The 25,769-nt window shown below is 35.5% G+C and overlaps 1 protein-coding gene and 1 non-coding gene across 2 annotated transcripts; both read left to right on the top strand.

Annotated features, from left to right (window-relative positions):
- The first annotated feature begins 5,793 nt into the window (after positions 1 to 5,793).
- Positions 5,794 to 5,899, top strand: LOC121993431. The gene has a single exon (XR_006115276.1). It is a non-coding gene; the product is annotated as a small nucleolar RNA R71 (small nucleolar RNA).
- Positions 5,900 to 21,473: 15,574 nt separating this feature from the next.
- Positions 21,474 to 24,259, top strand: LOC121990068 (alpha-humulene synthase-like). Its single transcript, XM_042544313.1, has 7 exons — positions 21,474 to 21,620; positions 21,768 to 22,017; positions 22,180 to 22,552; positions 22,721 to 22,939; positions 23,252 to 23,387; positions 23,472 to 23,720; positions 23,798 to 24,259. Exons 1-7 carry the CDS (start codon positions 21,519 to 21,521, stop codon positions 24,089 to 24,091), a joined length of 1,623 nt encoding a protein of 540 aa, XP_042400247.1. The 5' UTR covers positions 21,474 to 21,518; the 3' UTR covers positions 24,092 to 24,259.
- The last annotated feature ends 1,510 nt before the right edge of the window (positions 24,260 to 25,769 follow it).

Below are 25,769 nucleotides of genomic sequence, written 5' to 3'. Positions count from 1 at the left end.
TCTTCCTCCTCCTAAGCTCTATTCTTGCTCCTTCTCTTCTCTTGGTCGTGGTTTTCAAGCAAGGGAGAAGAAAGGAGAGTGAATCTAATCCAAGAAGAAAGGTTAGTGAAAGTCACATAGAGATTTTAGAGGAGTGTGTTCTCTTCTTTTCCTTTCTTCTTCTTCCAATCCTACCCGAGAGCCCTAGAGAGTGCTAGCACACTTGTGGTGCTCTCTTCTCCATCCTTGTGTGTTAGAGAACACATCTTGTTCGTGTGGATATCACTAGAGAGTTGTCTACGTTGACAACTTCGAGATCCGGCGTACCGTTGGACAAGCGGGATTTGCGAGGGCACGCTTTAAAGGTATAAAATGTTTTTCCTTTGTAGATCTATTGTAGATCATAGTTTGAAACTCATACTCGTATTTTCGAAAGTTTTCTTCGCACGGATCCAATGGCTAGGGGGTTTCAGGGTTTCCACGACGCGAAAAAGCGGTTTTCGCGGCCCGAAAAACCCAACACTACAACACATTCATAAACCATAATGTACTTTCCTAACTCTATCAAAAAGTTTCACTAACAAGCATGATCATGAAAACAAAGTCAAGTATGGCTCAAGCATAAGTATCTTGTGCTCAGTGTGAAAAGTACTTAAAATCCTTCAAGTTTCAATCTATGTTCTAATCAAGTCGTCATCAAATTTGAATTCCTAATGTTTCCAGTGATAGACAAGTAACCAGTGATAGACACTTACTTGCCACACACTTGGTTCATATTTCTCAATCAACCTAAGGTCTCAAAGGTGTGCTCAATCTCAAGAGAAGCTAAGCAGTCATTTCCCCAGTAACCCAACTCGGTCTTAAAGGGGTGACTTGCTAGATTCCACTCACGACGACTGTTTTTTATATCCCATATTCACTTTTTTTTTCATTGCTTTTTTTCCAATTTTTTTTTCATAAGCATTTGGATTGTGCAAATCTTATTTCACAAGTGTACTTTTAGCACAAATGTTAGGATATTTTGATTTTTCCAAATGAGCTTGCATGAGTTGAGCCTCATCTAGTAACCAAAATGAAGTTTGGAAAATCACCATGGAAACCAAGTACTAAACAAACAAGATGAATCATGACTATTTCAATGATATCAACCATTCAAGCATCAAGTCAAAGTGTAGTGAAAGTAAGATCCTTAAGGTCAAGCCAAAACTAAAACTCATCTCCATAAGATACTTAGCTTATTTTATACTACTCAAGATAGAGAAAAGAGGTACACTAGGCATACTACTAGCATCATTTACAACATCAAGAATCTAGATAATAAACGTGCTAACATTTTATCTGGAAGACAAGAAAGCATATAAGTGAATGTTCTCAAGATGTATGACACAAAGCACTCAAGCAAGACAATCAAAATAGAATGCAAAACAAAAGCTAGACATGCAGAAAACAAGAAAACAAGCAAAAATGGAAAACTAGAATGCAAAAAGAAATCAGGTTTGACACCCCCCCCCCCCGACTCAAACTTTTCATCGTCCCGATGAAATCAATATGGTGGAGGTGGACGAGGAAAAGGGTGCCTACGACGTGGTTGGCCAATGGGAAAACTAGGGAAACCTGGAGTTTCGCTCAGGATTATATGATATTCAAACAAAGCATCTACTTGTTGACTAGTAACACTCATGCTTTGCATAAAATCCCTCATTCTAGCTTGATCCGTATCATAATCCTGGACAAATTCGACCACTTGACCCTGAAAGTTCCTCGTGAACTGAAAGTGCTCTTGTACTTCTCTAAATTGATTATCCGATAAAGAGAAGCGACCTTCCAACATTCTTCGTTGGGCATCATGCTTCTCATGAAGCGATTCTAGAGAAGTACGAAAATCAGAAAAGTCAAATTTGGAGGTACCTGTACCATAGGCAAAAGAATGTCTAGCAGGATTCGGATGTCCAGAAGGCTACGGGTGTCCAAATGTCGAGGGCTCAATGTGCAGCTCTGTGTCTCCGGATATAGAGAGAACATTTTCGGGGTCGACATCGGTGATTACCCAATTAGAAGGGTTGCGAATGGAAATTCGATCGGGACAAGGAAGAGGTTGAGGAAAACCATTCCTCCTAGGAAATGCAAACCCATTCTCATCCAAACGATCATCTTCATGGCAAGACATGCATCCATGTCAATCATATCATTGCCATGAATAACTTCCAACCCTTCTAAATCAAGTTCCAAGTTAATGGCTACTTGGGTAATCAAACCACCAAGCACTATTGATCCCGAAGATGCCCTCGCAGTTCTCATTAAGGTTTGTAGGAAATGAAAACCGGAATCAAAACCAACCTTATATAGCATAGCCCATAGAGAATAAAGTTCTACCTTTTTGACGACTCCATCACTATCACCCCTACCAAAAATAGTTTTACTCATAATTCTATGTAGATATCTAAAAATAGGGTTTTGCATGTGAGAAGCCTTGGCTCTAGAGGGCTCATAAGGATGATCTAACCCAGTAATTGAATTCCAAAAATGGTTCCAATTAAACCTAGAATCAAACCTTCGAGAACTACTGGAAGACAATCCAAAACAAGTATTAAAGTCACTAAATGCCCATTGAAATTCTTGATTCATTAATCTAAAAGTTATTTGCCAACATAATCATCCTCATTGGTAAAATGGACATCTAACGAACTCAGAAACTCCAGAACAAGGCGAGGATAAGTTGGTAGATGTGAGTACAACATATCACTCCAATCTAAGAACCCTATCATCCAATCTACATTGTCCCTAATTCCCATCATATCTAAAATAGTTGGGTCCATATACCTAGTACACACAATCTTTCTATTGACAAGAATTGCAAATCTAGTTATATGATCATAATTTCTAAATATAATATTGAATTCATTGTCATTACCTTCGTCGTGTGATGTCCTCTTCCCCTTGCCTTTGACTAGTTGTTTCCCCTTATCCTTGCTTGGCTCCTTCCCTTTGTCTCCACTTGAACCACCACCTCCCTTGTGTAGTTTCTTCAAAAGATTGGACATAATATCTAGCTTAAGTAGGTGTGGGTACTATTTATGCTTAAAGGAATTAGATCTTGAGGAAATGGGTCTCAAAGAATAAGATCTTAGGTTAAGGAAATAGAGATCTTAGATCTAGGAGAAAAGAAGGATCTAGATCTAGATGAAATTTATGAAGAAAATAAGGGTTTAGAACTAGATCTGAGAGAACTTGGAGGAGAGGTTTGAGGAAAGAGGAGTTTTGGAGAGAAGGGGGTGCAAAGATGAAGGGGGTGTGTGGGGTACACGGCCTGGATCTAGTCGTGTATAGTAGACACGGCTTGGCAGAGTTTCCCCACACGGGCCGTGTAGATTTACACGGCCCTATCCCTCTCCTTCTCGGGTTGAGTCACACGGCCGTGCCAATTGGCACGGCCATGTCCTTCTTCCTCACTGGTATCCATGCATGGTCGGGTCTAGGACACGGCCCCAACAGCTTCCTCCTCTGGATTCTTCACACGGCCATGTCAGATGGCACGGCCAGTGCAGGCTTTCGCACTGGTTCCCTCACACGGCCATGTGTGAGACACGGCCGAGAAGCTTTCCTCCTCTGGATTCTTCACACGGCTGTGTCTAGGACACGCCCACCTACCTTTTCTTCTTTGGAGACTTCACACGGCCGTGTCATGTAAACACGGCCCAAGCATCTCCCTTTTCTACACCGTAAGCCTGGCCGTGTGCAGCACACGACCATGCTCTGTTTTGCTCCAATTGACACTTCTCCTCCTTTTTAGCTCCTTCCACACTTCCATGCCCATGAAAAAATCATGGCCAGCTCATGGAAGTGAAATTTCAACCTGAAAACAAAACAAAAACCAAGTAAAAAAAAACACTACCAAAGAATAATAAAGACATGAAATGAAATTAACTAAAAAGAAACCCTTGGGTTGCCTCCCAAGAAGCGCTTGTTTATGGTCTTTAGCTCGACCAATCTAATTACTCCCCTCTTTTCTTTGCCCTTGGAGGGCAGACATATTTGTCATTTTTGTTGGGAGATCTCCTCCCAACATCTTCTACCACACAATTTTCTTCATTAGGTGGCCTCTCATGAGGATGGAAATTCCATTCCTCCAATTTGTAAATGCTTGTCCTGCTACAAGCATTCAAGAGAGAAGAGACATGGTTAGAGTTTTTAGATAAATCATATTCCAACCGTTCCTTACCGATCACCAAAGAAAGTTTATGATTTTTAACATCTATAATAGCTCCTGCTGTAGCAAGGAATGGTCTTCCCAATATGATAGGGATTTTTGGGTCCTCCTCCATGTCTAGCACAACGAAATCAGTGGGAATTATACTCCCACCTACTTCTACCGGCATATATTCCACAATACCCATAGGGTACCTGCAGGAGTGATCAGCAAGTTGTAGTGTCATGGTAGTAAGTTTAAAGTTTTTGAGACCTAACTTATTACAAATAGAATAAGGAATGAGGCTAACACTTTCCCCCAAATCACAAAAAGCTTTTTCAATAAACTCAGTTCCTATATTGCAAGGAATACAAAAGCTTCCAGGGTCCTTCATCTTTGGGGAAGTGTTCTTTCCCAGAAGAGCGCTGCATTGCTCTGTAAGTGCAATGGTCACAATATCTCCTTTCTTCCTCTTACTTGACATGATGTCCTTCAAGAATTTGGCAAACTTGGGCATCTGAAGGATTGCATCAATGAGTGGTACTTCAACACATATTTCTTTCACCTTCGCCAAGAATTTGCCAAACTCTTCATCTTTCTTTAACATAATCAATCTTTGAGGAAAAGGGACTGCTATACTTTGATGGTTGAGTGGAAGAGTCTCTTCAACCTTAGTGGTACTCTCCTCATCAACTTGAATCTGATTTGGTGATGGAGGAGAGAGCTCTTCTTCATTGCGTATCCCTTTTGGAGCAGTCACTTGGGGATCTCCCAAGGTCCGTCCGCTTCTAAGCTCAATTCTATTACAGTGCTCCATGGAATTAACATCAGGCTTTCCTGGTAATTGTCCTGGTGCTCTTGAAGATGAGGAAGCTAGTTGGGCAATCTGACTTTCCAAAATCTTTTGATGTCTATCAGAATTATCCATTCTCTGAATAAGCTTCAAAATGTCTTGTTTCATTTCGTTCTAAGCTTGTTTCATTTCATTCTGTCTGGATATAATTTCTTCAAAAATCTTTTCAATTTTGGACATAGGAAAACTTTGAGAAGATTGATGCTGAAAATTTTGTTGCCCGGATTGAAAATTAGGCCTTGCCCCCATGGATGGTCCTTGATCTTGGTTATTTCTATAAGAGAAATTAGGATGATTCTTCCATCCAGGGTTGTAGGTATTTGAGTCGGGGTTGTTCTGCCTCTGATTGAAACCCATGATTGCATCGCATTGCTCTAATTGATTGATTTGTGCAGTTATAGCCCCCAATGGACATGAGTCACTTGGATGTTCAGAATTTCCACATACTTCACAAGAAGCAACAATGGCATTGGTTGTATTTGAGCTACCTCCCATATTCTCAAATTTTTTTGTAAGAGCATCCAGTTTTACAGCCAACAAGGTCACTACATCAACATCGAATTTTCCTGATGCTTTTATTGTTGGGTTCATACAAGAATAGTCACCACTTCTTTCATTAGCCCATTGATGGTGGTTTTGTGCTACTCTCTCAATTATCTCCTCGACTTCATCTAAACTCTTGTTCATAAGTGCCCCTCCAGCAACTGAATCAAGGAACACTTTTGTGTGATAGTTGATGCCGTTATAGAACGTGTGTAGCACTAACCATCTTTCCAAACCATGATGTGGCCATTGTCTGAGCATGTTATTGTATCTATCCCATGCTTCAAATAAAGATTCTGAGTCCGCTTGTTTAAAGCTTGCAATAAGATTCCTCATATGAGCTGTTTTGTTAGGGGGATAGAATTTGTCAAGAAATTGTTACTCGCATTGTTCCCATGTGGTCATGCTATTTGGAGCCAAAGAATTCAACCATTGCTTGGCTCTATCTCTCAAAGAGAACCCAAACAATAGTAAACACACTGCCTCTGAAGGAACACCATTCATTTTCATTATACCGCATATTTCATAGAAGACCTCCAAGTGTTGATTTGGGTCTTCATGCGGTCCTCCACCAAATTGATTTTGCTGCACCAAAGATATGATTGCAAGTTTAATCTCAAAATTATTAGCCTCAACTGAAGGCCTTGAAATACTAGATCGAAAACCCCTAGCATATGGTGTTGCATAATCCTTTAGTGGTCTGTTCGTCATAATAGAATGTTCTTGTTCTTCTTGTTGTCTTTACAGAATTTTTCTTCTATGAAATATTCTATCTATCTCAAGGTCTAGAGGAAGAAGTTCTCCTGCAAAGTTAGATCTTCGCATATACAAGAACAAGATGACAATATATGTTTACAAAAGAAAGAGACAGAGAAAGAGTAAATCAAAAGAAAATAGAGAAAAATTGGATAAAGAAAGTTAGAATAAAAAATGCAGAAATAGAATCACAACAGAAAGAAATTGACAAGAATGTTATACAAGAAATGAAAAACTTATAGAAATAGAATTCTAACAATTAGTTATTACTATGCAATTGAAAAGAAAAGTTATGTCTAGTCTAACTCAATTGATAATCTCTAATGTTATAGCGCAGTCCCCGGCAACGGCGCCAAAAACTTGTTCGCTCTCCGCAAGTGTACGGAAATGTCGCAAGTAATATAAAAGATTATCATATCCACAGGGACTAGAATAAGCACTAGAAATGTTTCAACACGAATTAGCTAAACAACTAATCAATTGGTTTCCAAAAGATAAATGTAACTAATGAAAAGTAAACATAGAAATGAAAGATTAACAAACAAGATTATGGGATATGATAAATGAATGTTCTAGGAGTTTTGGTATCTTTGTAAGATTCCTCAATGTAAATGATCTACCAAATCCTATTTCTCAATTGTCCAACATTTATAGAAGGTTGTCGGTTGTCTATTGCAATAGACAACTGGCCTAGGCCGAAATCTATACCTAAATATGATCGATTAGATATGAACTTATGTTGTCCTTACACGGGCATGTTCCTGTCACGAAGATCCCTCGGAAAATCAACACAAAGATCATACTTCTCAACCTATAAGATATAAAAATTAATTCCTAATTCTATCCTACCCTCTTGAATTACCCCATTTTTCCCTAAATCTTATCCCTCAAACGTCCATACACGGGCTTGCACCTTTCGCGTGCTTCCCTTGGAAAATCGAGTACGAGATAATCTTTATAGGATCCATAGGACATTCAAATAATCAATCTAAAATGAGAATTAGATCCACAACACAACAATTCATTCAAGATTGAATTGATACAAACAAGATAATATCATAGAAGCAAGAAAATGACAAATCCATAAGAGTTTACATCAATTCATCATATAAATACTCCCTCATCCTAAAACAAAGAGATCTACTCCATGAATCGAAGAGAGAAATCCAAAAATGCAAAGATTACAAGCATTTCTTGATCCCCAATCCAAGAAGAGGAGAGAAAGAAAACTTATCTAAGATGAAGCTTGGTCTTCGGATCCAATCCATGCTCCAGGAGTCGAATCCGTTGAAGATCCTCCTTTAGATCGCCCAGAAATCCTCCCAAGATTGGAAGGAAAGACCCAAATCTCGCTCTCTCCCAAGAGGGAGAAGATCCCCTTTCAAATCTTGAAGAAGGGTTTAAATAGAGGTGAAGTTTGGGCGCCACACGGCCTCGTGGCACGGCCGTGTGAGGTTCACACGACCCTGCCCACTCTCCTCTCTGCCAGCCTTGCACGGCCGTGTGTGAGACACGACCGTGGCAAACATCCGCCAATGGCCCCTTTACACGGCCGTGTAGATCTACACGGCCTGAACTGCCTTAGCCTCTGGAAATCTGGCATGGTCGTGTGATGCACACGGCCTGCTTCCTTCCCTGCCACTAAGAACCTCACACGGCCGTGTGAGACACACCGCCGAGGCTTCTCCTATCTCTGGAAAACTCACATTGTCGTGTGATGCACACGGCCTAGGCTTCTTCTCATGTCTGGGTTCTTCAAATCCTTACATGGTCGTGTGAGGTTCACACGGCCATGACCACTTCGTTTCCTGCTGCAGCCTTCTGGCCCGTGATCTCCACACGGCCTAAGCAACCCCCTAGAGCAGGGCAGTGCGTGGTTCAGGTAGGGCACCTTCTTCCCTTGCTTTGCTCACAGATTTGGCTTCGAACATGAAATCTTCACCAATTTCAACTCCTGTGTACAGAAAATGCACAAAAGCATATCTCTGAACAAAGAGAAAAAATATGCTAAAAAGGAAAGCTAAAAGTACGAAAATGTATAGATCAAGCATGCTCAAAGTATGTGAATGTGCATCAAAATATGCCAATAAGTGTATACAATCTACGCACATCAGTAGAATACTATAGTCATATTGTAAGCCAAAAAGGAGTAGCTACTGATCCCTCAAAGGTGCTAGTTATAAAGGAGTGACCCACCCCAAAGAATATCAAGGCATTATGTGATTTTCTAGGTCTCACGGGTTATTATTGTAAATTTTTAAAAAATTATAGAAAGATTAGTGCTTCACTAAGAGCCTTGTTAAAGAAAGATGCATTTAGATGATGTCTTGAAGTAGAAAAGGCATTTCAGAATGTAAAGGAGACTATGATGACAACACCAGTTCTTACACAACCTAATTTCAATAAGCAATATGTTAGTGAAGCCAATACATCTGGAGTTGGAATTGGAGTAGTACTTATGCAAGGAGGACAACATTAGCTTTTACTAGCAAAGCACTGTCTCCACTACATCAACCGAAGTCAATTTATGACAAGGAAATGTTGGCCATCATACATGCCGTTACCAAATGGAGACCCTATCTTCTTAGTCAACGTTTTCAAATATGAACTGACCATAAGAGTCTTAAGTTCATCTTGGATCAACGTATCTCAAATATGGATCAACAAAAATAGATCAAAAGACTCTTAGGATATGATTATGAAATCGTTTACAAGAAGGGAACGGAAAATACAGTAGCTGATGCTTTATCTTGTCTTCCTAACCAAATAGAGTTCGCTGCTATATCTTTAGTAACTTGTAAAAGCTTGGATTACATAAAAAGAGAGCAAAAGAAAAATTCAACGCTATAGGCTCTCTCCAAAACATATTATAAAATTCATTGCCAGAACTCTACTATTCTTGGGATGGAGAAATTTTACCACATAAAAACAAAATCTTCCTTCCAAAAAATTCAATTAAAAAAGAAGTAATATCGAAGGAATTTCATTGTTCACCAATTGCAGGGCATTCTGACTTCCTAAGCACTTATAAACGAATTTCAAGAGCTTTCTATTGGAAGACAATGAAGAAAGACACCAAAAACTTTATTACTGAATGTGATGTATGACAAAGAAATAAAGGAGAAAATATAGCAAAACCAAGTCTTCTTCAACCCCTTCCCATACCTGAACAAATATGGACCAACATTTCCATGGATTTCATAGATGGGTTGCCCACTTCACAAGGACAAACTACTATCATGGTGGTTGTTGATCGTCTCATAAAATATGCCCATTTTTGCTCATTATCACATTCTTATATAGTTGCCCGTGTTTCTCAAGCATTTGTTGACCATATAATCAAACTATATGGTCTACCAAGATCTATTGTCACTGATAGAGATCCAATATTCACAAGTAAATTTTAGAGAGAATTATTCTAATTGCAATGCACTAAACTTAATTTTAGCATATCCTACCACCCACACTCTGATGGGCAAACAGAGGTGGTTAATCGATGTTTAGAGAATTATTTACATTGTTTAACTGGTGATAGACTCAAAGAGTGGATTCGTTGGCTTCTATCAGTAGAATGGTGGTACAATACGACCTGCCACTCAGCTACTAAGATTACCCCATTTATGTCATTTGCGTGCTCATACACACATGGATAAACAAATGTGCATCAAGTCGACCAAGACCTGCATAAGGGACCAAATATTGTAACTTTTGAAAAAATAACTTATGCAATGCACAAACAAGAATGAAGCAACTGGCCGATAAGCATCGTTTGGAAAGAGAATTTGCAATAAGAAATTGAGTTTTTCTAAGACTTCAATCATACAAATAAGTTTCAATTCATCCTTCAACCTCTATGAAGTTGTTATCAAAATTTTATAGTCCTTATTAAGTGATAGAATGTATTGGACTTGTTGTTTATCGCTTGGAGCTTCCATAGGATTTTAAAATACACAATGTATTTCATGTGTCTTGTTTAAAAAAGAAATTAGGTGACAAATTTAATCCTCAATAACATCTTCCTGAAGTGAATTCAGATGGTGAAGTTAAATTTCAACCTTATGCTATTTTAGAAGGGAGACTCGTGTACCGGCGATGAGAAAAGGGGGAGAGCAGGAGACGTCGTTGCCGGCGGCATCAGAAGGCCCCTTTTGGCAGCGGCGTGCGTGAACGTGAGAGAGGTAGAGGAGGAGGGGGCTGAAGTGGCGCGCTCCCTTGGTCGTCTTGGCGTAGGGGAGAGAAGAAGAAAAGTGGCCGCTATCGCCGGTGTGTCGTGTGGAGAGAATAAAGCGGCGCCTGCTTCTTTGGCCTTCTGGTCACCAGGGAGTGGGAGAGGGTGAAGGAGAGGGGCCCCCTTCTCCCTGAGGCACAGGGAGGCCCTTGTAGAAATCGTGAGTGAAAGGGAGAGTCGTTGAGAACATGAGGGAGAGGGAGGTCGGCGGCATGAGAAGAAGAAAAAATTCTCGTTTTCTCCTTCCGTCTCCTCCCTTTTCTCCTATATATACAGGGTTAGGGTTTTCCCTCGAAGAAAAAGCCCAAAATATTGTACTCCATGTGGTATTTCTATACACCCCACGTCATACTTACTAAGTCATTTCATTTACAAAGAAGCTACTTGTATCATTCGTTGTTGGAAAACTTGAACAATTTTTACCCAACAAATCGTTAGCTCAATTTTATTATACGATTGTTGGGAAGCCATTTTATTTTCTTTATTGTAAGAAAATTATTTCGCACTGTATCTCTTTAATGAAACAATACATTTTTTTATTTAAATAATAATAATAATAATAATAATAAGTGCTACTTTTATCATTTAAAATTAAATCATATTAGTCTCTTGTCAAGTATTAGGCTGAATAGTATAATAAAATTTGGCAAATCAAAATCTGACCAAATGAGCCAAATAGACGATGGACCAAGGATTACTTAGTCAAAATGAGCTAACGATTCAATCAATCCAGTTAAATTGTGTGAATCAATCAGTTTGGTAGATCAATCAGTGCAGGTCAGTCTAGCAACCAACATACCTGCTCAACTCGATTGGGTTAATCTGAGCTTATTAGTCGGTCCATCAAAATGGATTAGTTAGTTCGGTCAATAACACTTTTTAAATAGAAAATATTCTGCTAAAAAACTCAAAAGAGCGTTAGTTTTTATTATCATTAAAAGAACATCCTATTTTTATTTAGTAATTTATTGAATCGCATAGCCTGATTTTCATAATACCCAAAATGTATACTTAACTTTTATATTTACCAAAATATATAGTTATTTTTCATTATGCCCTGCTCTATTAGACGATTGCTCATTCACTAATAATCGATTGATATTAAACGTTTGAGTATGCTACTAGATTTCTAAATTTACTATACTAGATTTGTCATCAACAATCAACTATTGAATTTGTGTGCTCTCATTATGTGACAGGACCATTACACAACTTTCAAAATATCTCAAAGCTATGTTAATTTTAAAAAGTATATCTCTCTATCTAGGCCCTGAAATCTATATTTGAGGGCGTAATTACACTCAAGATGATATAAAAAGTGCAATGAATTTGATTTTAAATATTTTTGAGATGCCTAAGATCATCATTAAGTTTTGGCAAAAATTCATTGATTATCTCATAAACCTCAAAATCATTTCAAATCAAGATCATTATATTCTTGGAAGCCTTCTAAATGTAATTATATCCTTAGATCTAAATTTCTCAGTCTAAATTAAGATATGTAAGCTTTTGAGATCTTTACAACCTTGAAATAATTATTAGTGAGTTTTGGTCAAAACTCACTAATGATCCTATAATATCCAAATTTTAAAATCTTAACACAGTCTAAAGTTCTAGGAACTCTTTAGTGGTATTGGTGAGTAAATATTAATGAGTTGGTGTCAAATTATCTCAAAATTGTAAAATCTGAAAACTCACATCTCTCAATCTAGATAGGTTATGTAACACCCCTAGAAAGCCTAGATAAAGTAAGGGCAATGAGAGTACGAATGTAATGAAAAGAATGTGTAGATAGTCTACGTTGAATGTTACGATGGGAAGGATTTAGATGATTATGAAAGAAAAATAAAGTTGAGAATATAATCATCTATGCATGATTTAAAATGTATGGAATTAATGTAGACAAAAGGTAATATGTACATGTATGAAATATTTATGCATAATGCATAATATGGAAATATACGAATTATTATGTACAAAAGAAAATAAAATGTTAGAAGAGAGATTGAACCTTGGACCTCTTGTAAGGAACATGTATAGGATACCAAAGGGGATAGGAGAATTATTGATAAGGAGAGAAAGGATTAAGTAGTTAAGAATAAGAAAGGATTCTTTTTACATAAAAGAAAAAGGAAGTAAAAAGAAATAAAAATATACATAACCAAGTTTTGAACCTTGGTTCTCTTGTGGATGCATGCATGTATTAACCAATTGGGATAAGAGAGGATATTGTAAGAGGAGAGATAGAAAATTTTATTAAAGGAGAGAAAAGAGAGAGATTAAGAGAGAACTCACAAGGCATATCTCTAGAATATTCCTATCATAAAGAAGAGGAATAAATGGGGAGGATGAATCAAGTCAAATTTCCTCCCCTCATTTTAGTATAAATAGGCAAGAAGGGGTGACTTCAAATTCATCCTCCACTCCTCTCCCTCTCCTCCTCCCTCTTGTGCCGAGATCCCCCTCTCCCTCTCCTCTTCTTCTTGTTGCCAAGCAACACAAGAGGAAGGAAGCTCCTCTTCCTCCTCACTCCCTCCCTCTTCTTTCTTCCTTGTTGTTGCTGAGCAACACAAGAGGAAGAAGCTTCTTCTTCCTCCCCTCTCCACCAAAAGACCTAGCCACTCCTTTCCCTCCATTGGTGCCGAACCTAGCAAGCAAGAAGAAAGGTCCAAGCAAGTTCTCAATTCTAGGAAACTTAAGCGAAGAAGGTAAGCTTCCCCTCACCTGTGGTACAAGGCTTTTTACATGTTTTTATGATTTTATGAGGATTTTAAAACCTAGAAACAAGTATGAGAAAATTCGGTTAAGAAGAGCTTTCGAAATCTAGTGATGTTTAACTAGTCTTCACTAAATGATAGATTTTCTATGCCATGGAAAAGGATTCTTCTTCACGTTTTTATACCTATATGATGCTTGATAAGAGGAGCACTTAACCCTAGAATTTTGGCCAAAAATATTTTTAAGAGGCTAGAGAAATTCATTGTTTTACTCAACTAGTACAAGGTTCTTCCTATGAAATGTTAGGGACCATGTAATTAGTTTTCTTGCTTAGAAGATGTTTGAACTAAAAGGAAACCCACCCATATGTTTCGGCCAAGAAGGGGTTTAGGGTTAGGAATACCCTTAAATTTAAATAAACATGCTCATGAGGTAGGATACAAAGATGTTAAAAGATTTGTATGTTTCGGCCAAGTTGTTCATGAACTAAATTTATATGTTTGTTTCTTAGTAAATTTTACCATGAAACTCACTTAGGTTTTCATGCTTTAGACTACTTAAAAACCTAGCTAAAGAATGATAGGTTTCGGCCATGTGAAGGAAAAAAAAAAGGGGAAAAACCTAGGAAATGTTATGCAATGAAATTTATGTTATGCCATGATATGTGATAGCATATGAAATGCTATACATAATGAGAAGAATGAAATATATGTAAATGCCATGATATGTGATAGCATATGAAATGCTATACATAATGAGAAGAATGAAATTATGTGAATGCCATGATATGTGATAGCATATGAAATGCTATACATAATGAGAAGAATGAAATATATGTAAATGCCATGATATGTGATAGCATATGAAATGCTATACATAATGAGAAGAATGAAAAAAATGAAATGCATGAAAGATTGTTAGGGATATGATATGATAGTTATGCATGATAAATTACTTTGTATGGTTTGTACCAAGGGTGGGCTCCGTAAACGCCCCGGGGTCGATGGAATAAGACTCGGGCCTCGTCAGTAATGGGCTTCTGATGCCCTAGGTCGATGGAGTAAGACTCGGGCCTAGTATGTATGTATGGTAGGGTTCAAGACTTGCTACCTTGGACCTACGTATGATGTATGTGGTACAAACCGGGATCCCCAATGATGATGATATTAATTTCAAGTATTTACAAGTATAAGTTTTCAAATTCATGATGCATTGCCTGCATATGTGCTTGAATTAGCTAATGATTTGATATGATGCCATGATGATATGAATATGATACCTTTGTATGTTGTATGCTTATGATATTACGCATGATGTTAATATACGATGATTTTCGGTTTTAGTGAGTAGGAAAGGAACTTACTGAGCCATGAGTGCTCACAGCTTACTTTCCTTGTACCGCAGATAAAAGAACTGGATGAACTAGAGGAGCAACAGGAGGAGCGGATAATGATGTGTGTGGTGGTGGCTCGGCAAAGAACGATTCGGATAGATTGATATGATTAGTTATAGAATCAATATATGCACCTTTGAACAAATCAGAATATGTGATATTATGCTTAATAAATTAAATTCTTTAAAGTTTTTATTCTTCCGCTGTTATAACTAAAGCATGTACGTAAGTAGTATAAGAACGTAGCGCCGCCTTTGGTTTGGTAAGAAGGGCGGGCGTTACAGGTTACACTAAGGAAGCTCCTAAGAATTTAATAGTTCTAGTTCTAGGAACTCTTTAGTGGTATTGGCCGAGTCCGAGCGAAGCCACAGATCCGTATCCATTTCCGAATGGCCTAAACCCGCTGTAAGTACTTGTCAAGTAGATAAACTTTATAACCTAGTTAATTATTTAATGCGCAAGTTAGCTAAATCAAATGTCCGGGTCAAATCACTTCAAAAGGAGGTAACAACCCTTAAAGAAGTGACTAACCCTAGCTCCTTGATCGATCCCATTCAGATTGGAACCTCAACTCAAGTCCAAAAGCTTGAGAAAGAGAATTCCAGCCTGAAAAATCGAGTCAAGGAACTTAAGGACACATTGGAACAGTTAACTCTGGGTTCAAAGAATCTTGATCTGATTCTTGGAAAATAGAGAGCCTTTTACAACCGGTCCGGACTTGGGTTTAAAGCTAAAAGAAAATACAAGTCTTATTTAGCCCTTGTGAATAGAACTAATAGAAAATTAGTCCAAGCATGAGTCCTTAAGTCTAACTTGGTTAATCAAGTTGGACTTGATTAATATTGGATCCCCAAGGATCAAATCCATTACCTTGATAGACCCTATCGACGCTATGATCCAGGGGGAGTCAACTGAAAGATCATTTTTATCAATAGATAGATTTACTTGATGCTTAATTTACTGCTCTTTTAATTATGCATGCTTAGACTAGGATCGATAAGGACCTAAGCGTAATTTACACTTGATCAGTTAGACCTAGGGATTTCAAAAAGAAAATTAAATATCCAATTTCTTTGAAAGACTTTGTTTAGAAGTGGTGGATGATCCCATATCCAAGAAGGCCTAATGCCTCGCCACAGCCTGGAAGTCAATCCTTGAAATAGATATTTAATTGACTAATTGGAAAACCTAAGTCTAACTCAAATGTAAATTAATCTTTAAATGATTATCTAAATCAAAGATAAAATTAACCATCTCACCAAAATTCATAAGGTTCCCTGATTGATAATTTAGAAAAAAATGAGATGGACTTAGGTAAAATTTAGATCTACTTAATTAATTAATTTAATTTAACCTAATTAATTTGATTTAATTTAACCTAATTAATTTAATTTAATTTAACCTAATTAATTTAATTTAATTTAACCTAATTAATTAATCTAATTAATTTAATTTAATTTAACCTAATTAATTAATTTAATCTAATTAATTAATTTGACTTAACCTAATTTAATTTAACCTAACACAAATTAAACAAACCAAAGATGAAATTTTTGTTTTTCAAACTAAATATGCTAAAGAACTAATAAGGAAATTTGGCATGGAAAATTCAAAAAATATAAATACTCTAATGACAACTAATGTTAAAATCGACTATGACTTAGAAAAAAAAATCAGTAGACTTGAAATACTATCGAAGTGTGATAGGAAGTCTACTCTACCTAACCGTAAATCGACTCGATATTCTGTTTGCAGTAGGTATGTGTGCAAGGTACCAATCTTGTGCAAAAGAGTCACACCTAACAAATGTTAAGAGAATTCTAATTTATATTAAGGGAACCCTTAATGTAGGACATTGGTACCCTAGGACTTGTACCTTTGATCTAACTGGCTATTCTGACTCAGACTATGTTGGGTGCAAACTAGATAGAAAAGTATAAGTGGTAGCTATCAATTTCTAGGTCAGTGCCTAGTAAGTTGGTCAAGCAGAAAGCAGCACTGTGTTGCTTTATCCACTACTGAAGCTACATACATGGACCTAGGAGAATGTGCATCTCAACTACTATGGATGATACATTCCTTAAAAGACTATCAACTAGAATATAAAAGCATAAAAATTTCAATTGATAATATAAGTTCAATTAACTTAACCAAAAATCCAATTCACCACTCAAGGACTAAACACATAGAAGTAAAACACCACTTTATAAGGGATCATATAGCTAAGAGTGATGTTATACTTAACTATGTTGAGTCCAAATCAAACTTGACTAATATTTTCACAAAACGCTTACCTGAACTTGAGTTTAGTGTACTTAGAAGACAGATAGGAATGTGTTTGGTAGAATAAAGTTAACTTTTAAACTTAATTCCTCTTCAAATTGCTAATTTAGTCTGTTACTCAGTTTAAAATTTTAGGAAAAATATTTTCAAAATTCTAATTTTATTAGTTTTCAAAATATTGGACTTAGCCTAGGTATTTACCCTCTAGAAAGCATGTACTCCTAGTTCTCAGTTAGAGCATCCCATAAGCATACTAGGTTTACCTTGCTTGTGTATGAAAAACACTTAGAATTGCGTGAAATGCGTAGGGTACTACCTGGACTTCAAAATGCTTATGTCTATGCATCGACATAAGTCTGGGCGATAAATACAAACTTTATATCAATCAAATTGAGTGATCCATGTTTAGTCAAAACTAACTAGAACATTTACTTAATTTAACTAACCAAGTGAAAGCTACTACCTCTTGGTAAATAGCTAGTAACTAAAGGTTAGACAGTTGTTTGAAAATAAATATTTTGCTTACTCATGCTTGGACTCTAGGACTTTTTCATAACAACATTGCTTGGCATTAATCAAGGGGGAGTGAACAAGGAAAAAAGCAAGTTGATATTTTCTTTTGACTTAGTTTTTAAAATAAATATTTTTAATTTAGTTTTTGAAATAAAAAAAAATTATGTTACTTAGTGTTGAAAATTTGTTTTTTTTACATAGTTTTGAAAATCTTTTACTACATTCTGCTAAGTGTTGGAATTTTTTACTTAGTGTTAAAATAAATTTTTAATTTTTGAAATAAATATTTTTGACTCAGTTTAAAAATGTTTTTTTTTGGTAAAATTATTTTAACTACATTTTACTAAGGTTTTTATGGGATTTTTCTCTTTCCGAGCTAGAGTGATAAACTTTAAGATTCTTTAAGCTCATTGTTTCTAAAGTCAAAATTATGATCAATTTTTTTTGAGTATTTTATCAAAATATAGTTATCAAAAATCTTAATATCTAGCTAAGCTTTGAGTAAAAGTACTTATTTGAGCTTCTCTTTCACACCTTTTAAAAGCTAAAGTACTTCACTAAGCTTTAGAACTCTTTAAGTGAATATAACTTTCTTTCTAAATCATTTTCAAAAATTCAAAAATTTTGCTGAAGTTTCTTAATCAAAGCTAATATTTCAAGTACAAGCTGCCCTTCAGGGGAGCTAATTATTCTCTTCTATATTTAGTACTTTTGATATATGGCAAAGGGGGAGAGTTAGGAAAGTGAAAGTTAAGTTGAATAACTAGAACAATTTGATATTACATTACTTGATATTACATTACTTGATATTACATGTATGCTATGATCTGATCTTATTTTTTTACTATGGCTTTTACTTAACTTTGAACTTTTGTTGTCATAATCAAGGGAGAGATTGTTGGTGCAGGAAGCATCTGATGATCGAACCTAAGTTTTGATAATGATAAAGGGTTCGAAGTTAAGATCATTTGTGTCTAACATGTTTGAATGAGCTTGCAGGAAAGTCCTAAGTGAACTTAAGCAAAAGTCCTAACTGCGGTTAGGCAAGTGAAAAACCCTAGGGGGTAGTAACCCTAAGTCCTAGGGGGTGGTAACCCTAGGCAGAAAGTCTTGGCAGGTCGAGGGCTTCGGGCAAAAGTCCTAGAGTCGAGGACTCTAGGTGGAAAGTCCTGGTGTCGTGAACCAAGTGAAAGATTGGGCGGGTCGTGGAGCGGACGTCTAGTAGAAAGTCCTGGAGCCTCGGGTGCTGAGCAAAAGTCCAGTCGGTCTGGAGGGCTGGTCTGACAATAGGTATACTCTTGAGTGGAGTAGGTGAGGATGCGTTCCTCGGTGAGGGAGCAATAGGCATCGGTTCGACCTAGGGTTTCTGAATGAAAATTCAAAGTCAGAACCGGACAGTCCGATGGCTGTCAGATATTTATCTTAACCTTATTGTATTATGTCTAACTCTGTCTTGCAAGATATATTTTGTATTTTGGACTAACACATCTTGCAGGGAGCAAAAAAGATGTAAAGCCTCGGATGAACAGTACCCGAGGCGCCCTCCATGGAGCTTGGAGATGCCTCAGGTGCACTAGCTGAACACCTCCGCACAGCAGGGAAGAGGGTGCCCTATGGATCTGAGGGAGCCCTGGACAATAGAGGGCGCCCTCTATGGAGCTGAGGGCACCCTGGACGCAAGTGGAGGGCGCCCTCCATGCGGTTGGAGGCGCCCTTGGACAGATAAGCTGCGAATAAGTTAGGGCTCATCCATGCTGTGGAAACGGTGGGGTTGAGGGCACCCTCCATGGGCTTGGAGGTGCCCTCCACGGGCCTTATAAGACAGTCTCGAGTAGCAGCTTGGTATAACAACAAAAACGTGATTTATCTTCCGTACACTGCTCAAAGAACCATCCGATAAAGCTATAGCAAGACACCGACAACCTGAAGCTTCAAATTTCCTATTCTTAAGTTGTTGGTATATTTTCTTACTGTACTTAATTTCTATACTCTAAACTGTAACTTTTACGAACTTATAGTGATTGCCCAAAGTAAACGCTCAATGAGCGTGAGACTTGGAGTAGGAGTCGCCTCAGACTCGGAACAAAGTAAAAACTTTGGTGTTTGCATGTTTGTAAATATTTTATATATTTCCATTGTGTCTTACTCTTAATCTTCCGAAACGAAAGTGAAATTCATGAGCGCTATTCACCCCCCCCCCGGCCCGTGCCTCCCTCTAGCACTTTCGATCCAACATACACAACTCTCAAAATATCTCAAAGCTATGTTAATTTTAAAAACTCATATCTCTCTATCTAGGCTCTAAAATCTATATTTGAGGACATAATTACACTCGAGATGATATAAGAAGTGCAATGAATTTGATTTTAAGTATTTATGAGATGCCTAAGATCATCATTAAGTTTTGGCAAAAATTTGTTGATTATCTCATAAACATCAAAATCACTTCAAACCAAGATCATTATACTCTTTGGAGCCTTCTGAGTGTAATCATGTCCTTAGACCTAAATTCCTCAGTCCAAATTAAGAGATGTGAGTTTTTGAGATCTTTATGACCTTGAGATAATTATTACCGAGTTTTGGCCAAAACTCGCTAATGACCCTATAATATCCAAATTTTAAAATCTTAATACGGTCTGAACCATGGGAGTTCTAGGAACTCTTTAGTGGTATTGGTGAGTAAATATTAATGAGTTGGTGTCAAATTATCTCAAAATTATAAAATCTAGTTCTTTTAATCTAGATACTGAAGTTTAAGTCTGAGGACATGGTTACACTAAGGAAGCTCCTAAAAATTTAATAGTTCTAGTTTAAAGTGATATTGAGATATAATGTTTAAAATTTTAAAATCTTAATATGATCCAGGTGAGTCCAGTAATTCTTTGATGGTGTTGATAAATATCATAAACTTAGGTGCTTTAATATATTGGTGCTAAATTATCTTAATGTTATGAAAATTTTAAAAATTCACATCTTTCAATTACGATTGTGGAATCTACTTCTAAGAGCATGATTATACTTAGGAGATTGTGAATTGTCCACTCTATATATTCATATATAATTGATTTATTCACAAATTCAATTTTTATATAAACAATAGGTAGTCAATGGTTTGATAAAATTTAAAATAATTTAGAAGTGTTTGTTAGACACCATATGATGTGAAGATCGATTTATGAGAATTAATTAGAAAGAAACTTATTGCATCCATACTAATTTTTTTATCTAAAATGTATAATTTAAGATAAAAAAATTACTTTATTAAATTTGAATATTCATTTTTTACTGTATCATATATCAACTTCTTTATTTTCTCTCTCTCCTCTATAATATTTAATTAATATAATTCATTCCCTAAATTTAGAGAAGTACTATTCATAAATATTAAATTTAGAGAATAAATAGGATAGCTGATGCAAAGATTTTTTAATTACCCTATTCAAAATTTAGGATAAAATTTTTGGATAAGATGGATGCTTTTAGTACTCTGATATTATATATTCATACATATCATTTAATAATTAAAATTTATATATTTTTATTAAAAAAATAGCACGGTTACACATGTATAAAAAAAATATCGGGGAAGCTTTTTGATAAAATGACATCTGTGTTTTATTATAATCAAAGCATGCAGTTTATCCGTGGAGTTCAGTTCATATAATGGTAAATAAATTAAAGCATGCAGTTTATCCGTGGAGTTCAATTCATATAATGACAAATAAATTAGACGTTATGAACACGTTTATTATTATTATTATTTGCTTTGATTAATTTCTTTTATTTTTATGTGTGACATATAGGTGTCCTATATAATTATCCATAAATGGTCGATATATTTTATGCTTAGCAAAAATCAATCAAAAAATATTTAAATAATTAACTTTCATGTCCCTAAAATGAAAACATAAAAATTTAAATAATTAATGAATATGCCTCACATGTGCTCTTTAAAAAAAATACCCCCACTTGCATTACGTGAGCTTATAAGTAACCAGAGAAAGAGCTAGGCATCAACCACAAAACAGGCCACTTGTCATATTTCCTAATTAAGTATCTAATTAAGATGGAGAATGAAGAAATAGTTCGTAAGACATCGAAATATCATTCAAGTGTTTGGGGCGATTATTTCATCCAACATATTTCTCCTACTCTAGATACTGCCAAGGTATTTCATGACCCCTTCATACATTTAGTCCATATTTCTCACTCTATTTGTTTCATTAATCAACACATATTCATAAAATATATATGATCATTTACTTACACTTAGTTAAGGACAGATACTAGTTGAATATCATATTTGATGACACAGGAATCAAGTGTGAAAAGGGCGGAGGAGCTGAAGGAGCAAATAAAGAAGTTGTTTCAAGAAACCAGTGATGTATCAGAGCTTATGAATTTAGTCGACTCGATTCAGTTGCTCGGATTGGATTATCACTATGAGAAAGAAATAAATGTTGCACTTAGTTTAATCTCTGCAGCAGATGCTAAGAACTTTGGGCTTTATGAAACTTCTCTTCGATTTCGATTACTTAGGCAATATGGATTCTATTTGCCTGCAGGTATTATGCCAAATAAAAAATTAATATTTAAAGATCATTATTAAAACCTTGGGCTTATATGCTAGAAAATTTAGAAACTAATCAAATTGATTGTTCTATAATACTATTTATTTTTGAAGAATTGTGTGACAATTACTAGTATTTTCCCACTATATATTGCAGATGTTTTTAACCGGTTCAAAGATGAGGAAGGGAACTTCAGATCAACATTGAATGAAGATGTAAAGGGATTATTAAGCTTATACAATGCAGCTTACCTTAGGATACACGGGGAGAATATACTTGATGAAGCCATTTCATTTACAAAGAAGCAACTTGTATCATCGTTGGGCAAACTTGAACAACCTTTACTGATATTGGTGTCGCTTTTCCTTGAGACACCACTATGTCGAAGAAATAGAAGACTCTTGACAAGAAAATATATACCCATTTATCAAGTGGATAAGAGTCGAAATGATGCAATATTAGAGTTAGCAAAGTTGGACTTCAATCTATTGCAATCTCTTCATCAAGAGGAACTAAAGAAAATTTCAATGTAAGCAAATTGAAATTTCTTTAAAGTGATTTCAAACACATCTATTTTCTTATATATTAAAATAATTGTCATGATTTATTTGATAAATACATGCTTAATTTATGTATTATAGTTTAAACTAATTGTCTTTTTTTTATATATATTTATTCTTGGTGATATATTTTGAAGATGGTGGAATGATTTAGCACTTGCTAAGTCTCTTACTTTTACTCGTGATCGAGTGGTGGAATGCTATTATTGGATTCTTACTGTGTATTTTGAGCCTCAATATTCTCGTGCAAGATTGATTTCAACCATGGTCATCTCATGTCTATCACTTATGGATGACATATATGATAATTATAGCATACTGGAAGAGAGCCAATTATTAACTGAGGCAATTCAAAGGTTTGTTTTAATTGTATCCATTATTTTACTACATTTTTTGTATCACTTAATATTGCAATTAGTTAAGTATTTCATATAGTTAATAAAATATCATAGAAAAAATAAATTCAACACAAAATCAACAAAAATGTGTAAAATGATAAGTTACAAATCCAATTATAAAAGAGAAGAAAAAAAAATGAAAGTATAATATATATATATATAGTCATTGCTTCTAATTTATTTCAAGTTAATTTTGATATTCTTTGTAAAACTTTAAGATAAATTGATTGTATAATTAGTCACTTATACACATTAGTTTACACAATCCAGGTGGGAACCTCAAGCCGTTGATCAAGTACCAGAATACTTAAAGGATTTCTACCTTAAGTTACTGAAGACGTTTAGGGAAATTGAAAATGAACTAGAAAGTGATGAAAAATACCGCATATCATTTCTTCAAGATATGGTAAACCAATACATGAAAAATTATTATTTTCTCTCATTAGCTGTTCAAATATAAACTAATTAATTATATTTATTATTTTTGTAGATAAAAGCTTTATCAAGATCTTTCTTTACAGAAGCCAAGTGGGGAATTGAAAAATATGTGCCGACACTAGAGGAACATTTAAGTATCTCACTAATCACCACTGGATATCCTGTGCTTATATGTGCCTCTTACATAGGCATGGGTCTAGTGGCAACAAAAGAAGCTTTTGAGTGGGTTGCTAGTTTTCCCAAAATCATTAAAGCTAGTAGTTTAATTTGTAGGCTCATGGATGATCTAAATCCAAGTGAGGTAATTATTTAAGATAATTTCTTTAGTAGATGTTTAATGATATTTTCTTTTTGACTGTTTCATTTGAACTTTTGCAGCTTGAGCAAGAGAGAGACCTTGCAGCTTCCACAATAGAATGTTTTATGAAACAGTATGGCATGGATGAAAAAGAGACATACAAGAAACTAATGGATATGCTGGAGGATGCATGGAAGGATCATAACAATGAATACCTCAATTCAACACTAGTACCTCGACTTTTAATTGAAAGAGCAATGAACTTTTCAAGAGCAATGGAAGAATTTTATAAATACACCGACACATACAGTAGTTCCAAAACTATGATGAAAGATAATATATCTATGGTGTTGGTTGAATCTGTTCCTATTTAAGAGAGTCACACCCTTTCTAGCTAGTGGCTGAAATAAAAGTCAACCAACATTCGCAATATGAGGCTACTCTATCTATATTTAAATAAAGTGATCAAACTCGAGTTGGATGATCAATAATGTGTTATTGAAATATATGAGGTATATTTCCTATTTAATAAAATAATTGTGTGCTTGGTTACTGTAATTTGTGATGATTTTTATTTTATTAGTATTTAATCTAGATAAAATCAAGAATTGATGCCAACGAATGAGAGGGACTTAATTTATGTAGCCCCTCATTTAGATGTAGTGTTTGTACGACACTGTAACAAGGTGAAGATTAATGATAATAATGAAAATAATCTCTAATTGATTTTAATTAATTGAGATTTATTATATTTGACACATAATCAAGATCGACATGAATCAAATTGGACAAATAATATTTGTAAGTCTATTATATTACTATGTTTATAATTCTTATGATTGTATGCATTATTTAATCTTTCCATTATTGTTTTGGACAATTTGTATAAATAAGCCTATTGACTTTAGTAATAAGATTATCAAAAAACTTTATATTATTATTTTCCTTTACTTTTTGATTTCTACATGGTATCAGAGTCATGATTCTTCCTTTTCCTTATCTTTCCTCAAAATTTAGCTTCTTCCTTCTTTAATTCCTCTTCCAGCACCAGATTTCTACAACATTAGTCAGCAACAACGTGAACATCTTGGAGCACAACAGCAACTTGGAGCAACCCAAAGATCAGCGTGCTCTAGCAACATCTTGCAGTCTCATCGCCAACCTCTTTTCTTGCTAGTTTTGTGCGGTAACCTCAGGAACTTCGACAACTACAATAATAATTTTTTTCCTTCTACTAGTTCGATTTTCGATTCTTTGCATTGAAAGAAAAAAAATTGGATTTTGGTTGGCGTATCTGTTCGCTTTCATGTTTTGCTCTTAAGATTTCTATTCGGTTGGATTAAAAAAAATCTAAGAAAAAAAGTGAATGTAAAAAAAAACTGAGAAAAAAAAATTGAGGAAAAAAAGTGAGAAAAAAAACTGAGAGAAAAGAAAATTGAAGAAACAAAGGGAGAAAAAAAAAATAGAGAGAGAAAAAAAATTATCTTCTCTCGAGTCTACTAAAATCTTTTCACCATCACAAAATACCTCTTTTTCAATTCCTATGGTTCCTTCTTTCTCCGTTAAACTTGACCATGATAATTATTTACTATGGAAATTATAATTTCTTCCTTTACTTTGTGTCCATGATTTACTTGGTCATATTGATAGTAGTTTATCCCCACCTAAAAAAGATGATTCATCCTATACTATTTGGTTTAAGAATGATCAATTAGTCTTGACTTGGTTAATTTCATCAATTACTAAATCTATACTTCCTATGCTCGTTGGGCTCAACACTTCGTGCTAGGTTTGTAAAACTCTTGATCATTCTTTTGCGTCTTACTCTCAAGCACTAGTTCTCTAACTTCGTCTACAATTACAGTCTGTACAACGAGGAGATGCCTCCATCAATGACTATATGAAATCAGTCAAGAACATTGCCAATAACCAAGCTGCAATTGGATATCCAGTCTATGATCCAAAACTATTAATGCATGTTCTTGCAGGTTTAAGTCCTCAATATAATAGCTTTGTTCCCAGTGTGACGACTCGCATGGATCAAGTGTCACT

This window comes from Zingiber officinale, chromosome 6B (genome assembly GCF_018446385.1).
Source record: "Zingiber officinale cultivar Zhangliang chromosome 6B, Zo_v1.1, whole genome shotgun sequence".
NCBI lineage: Eukaryota > Viridiplantae > Streptophyta > Magnoliopsida > Zingiberales > Zingiberaceae > Zingiber > Zingiber officinale.
This window is presented reverse-complemented; position numbering and strand designations above follow the sequence as displayed.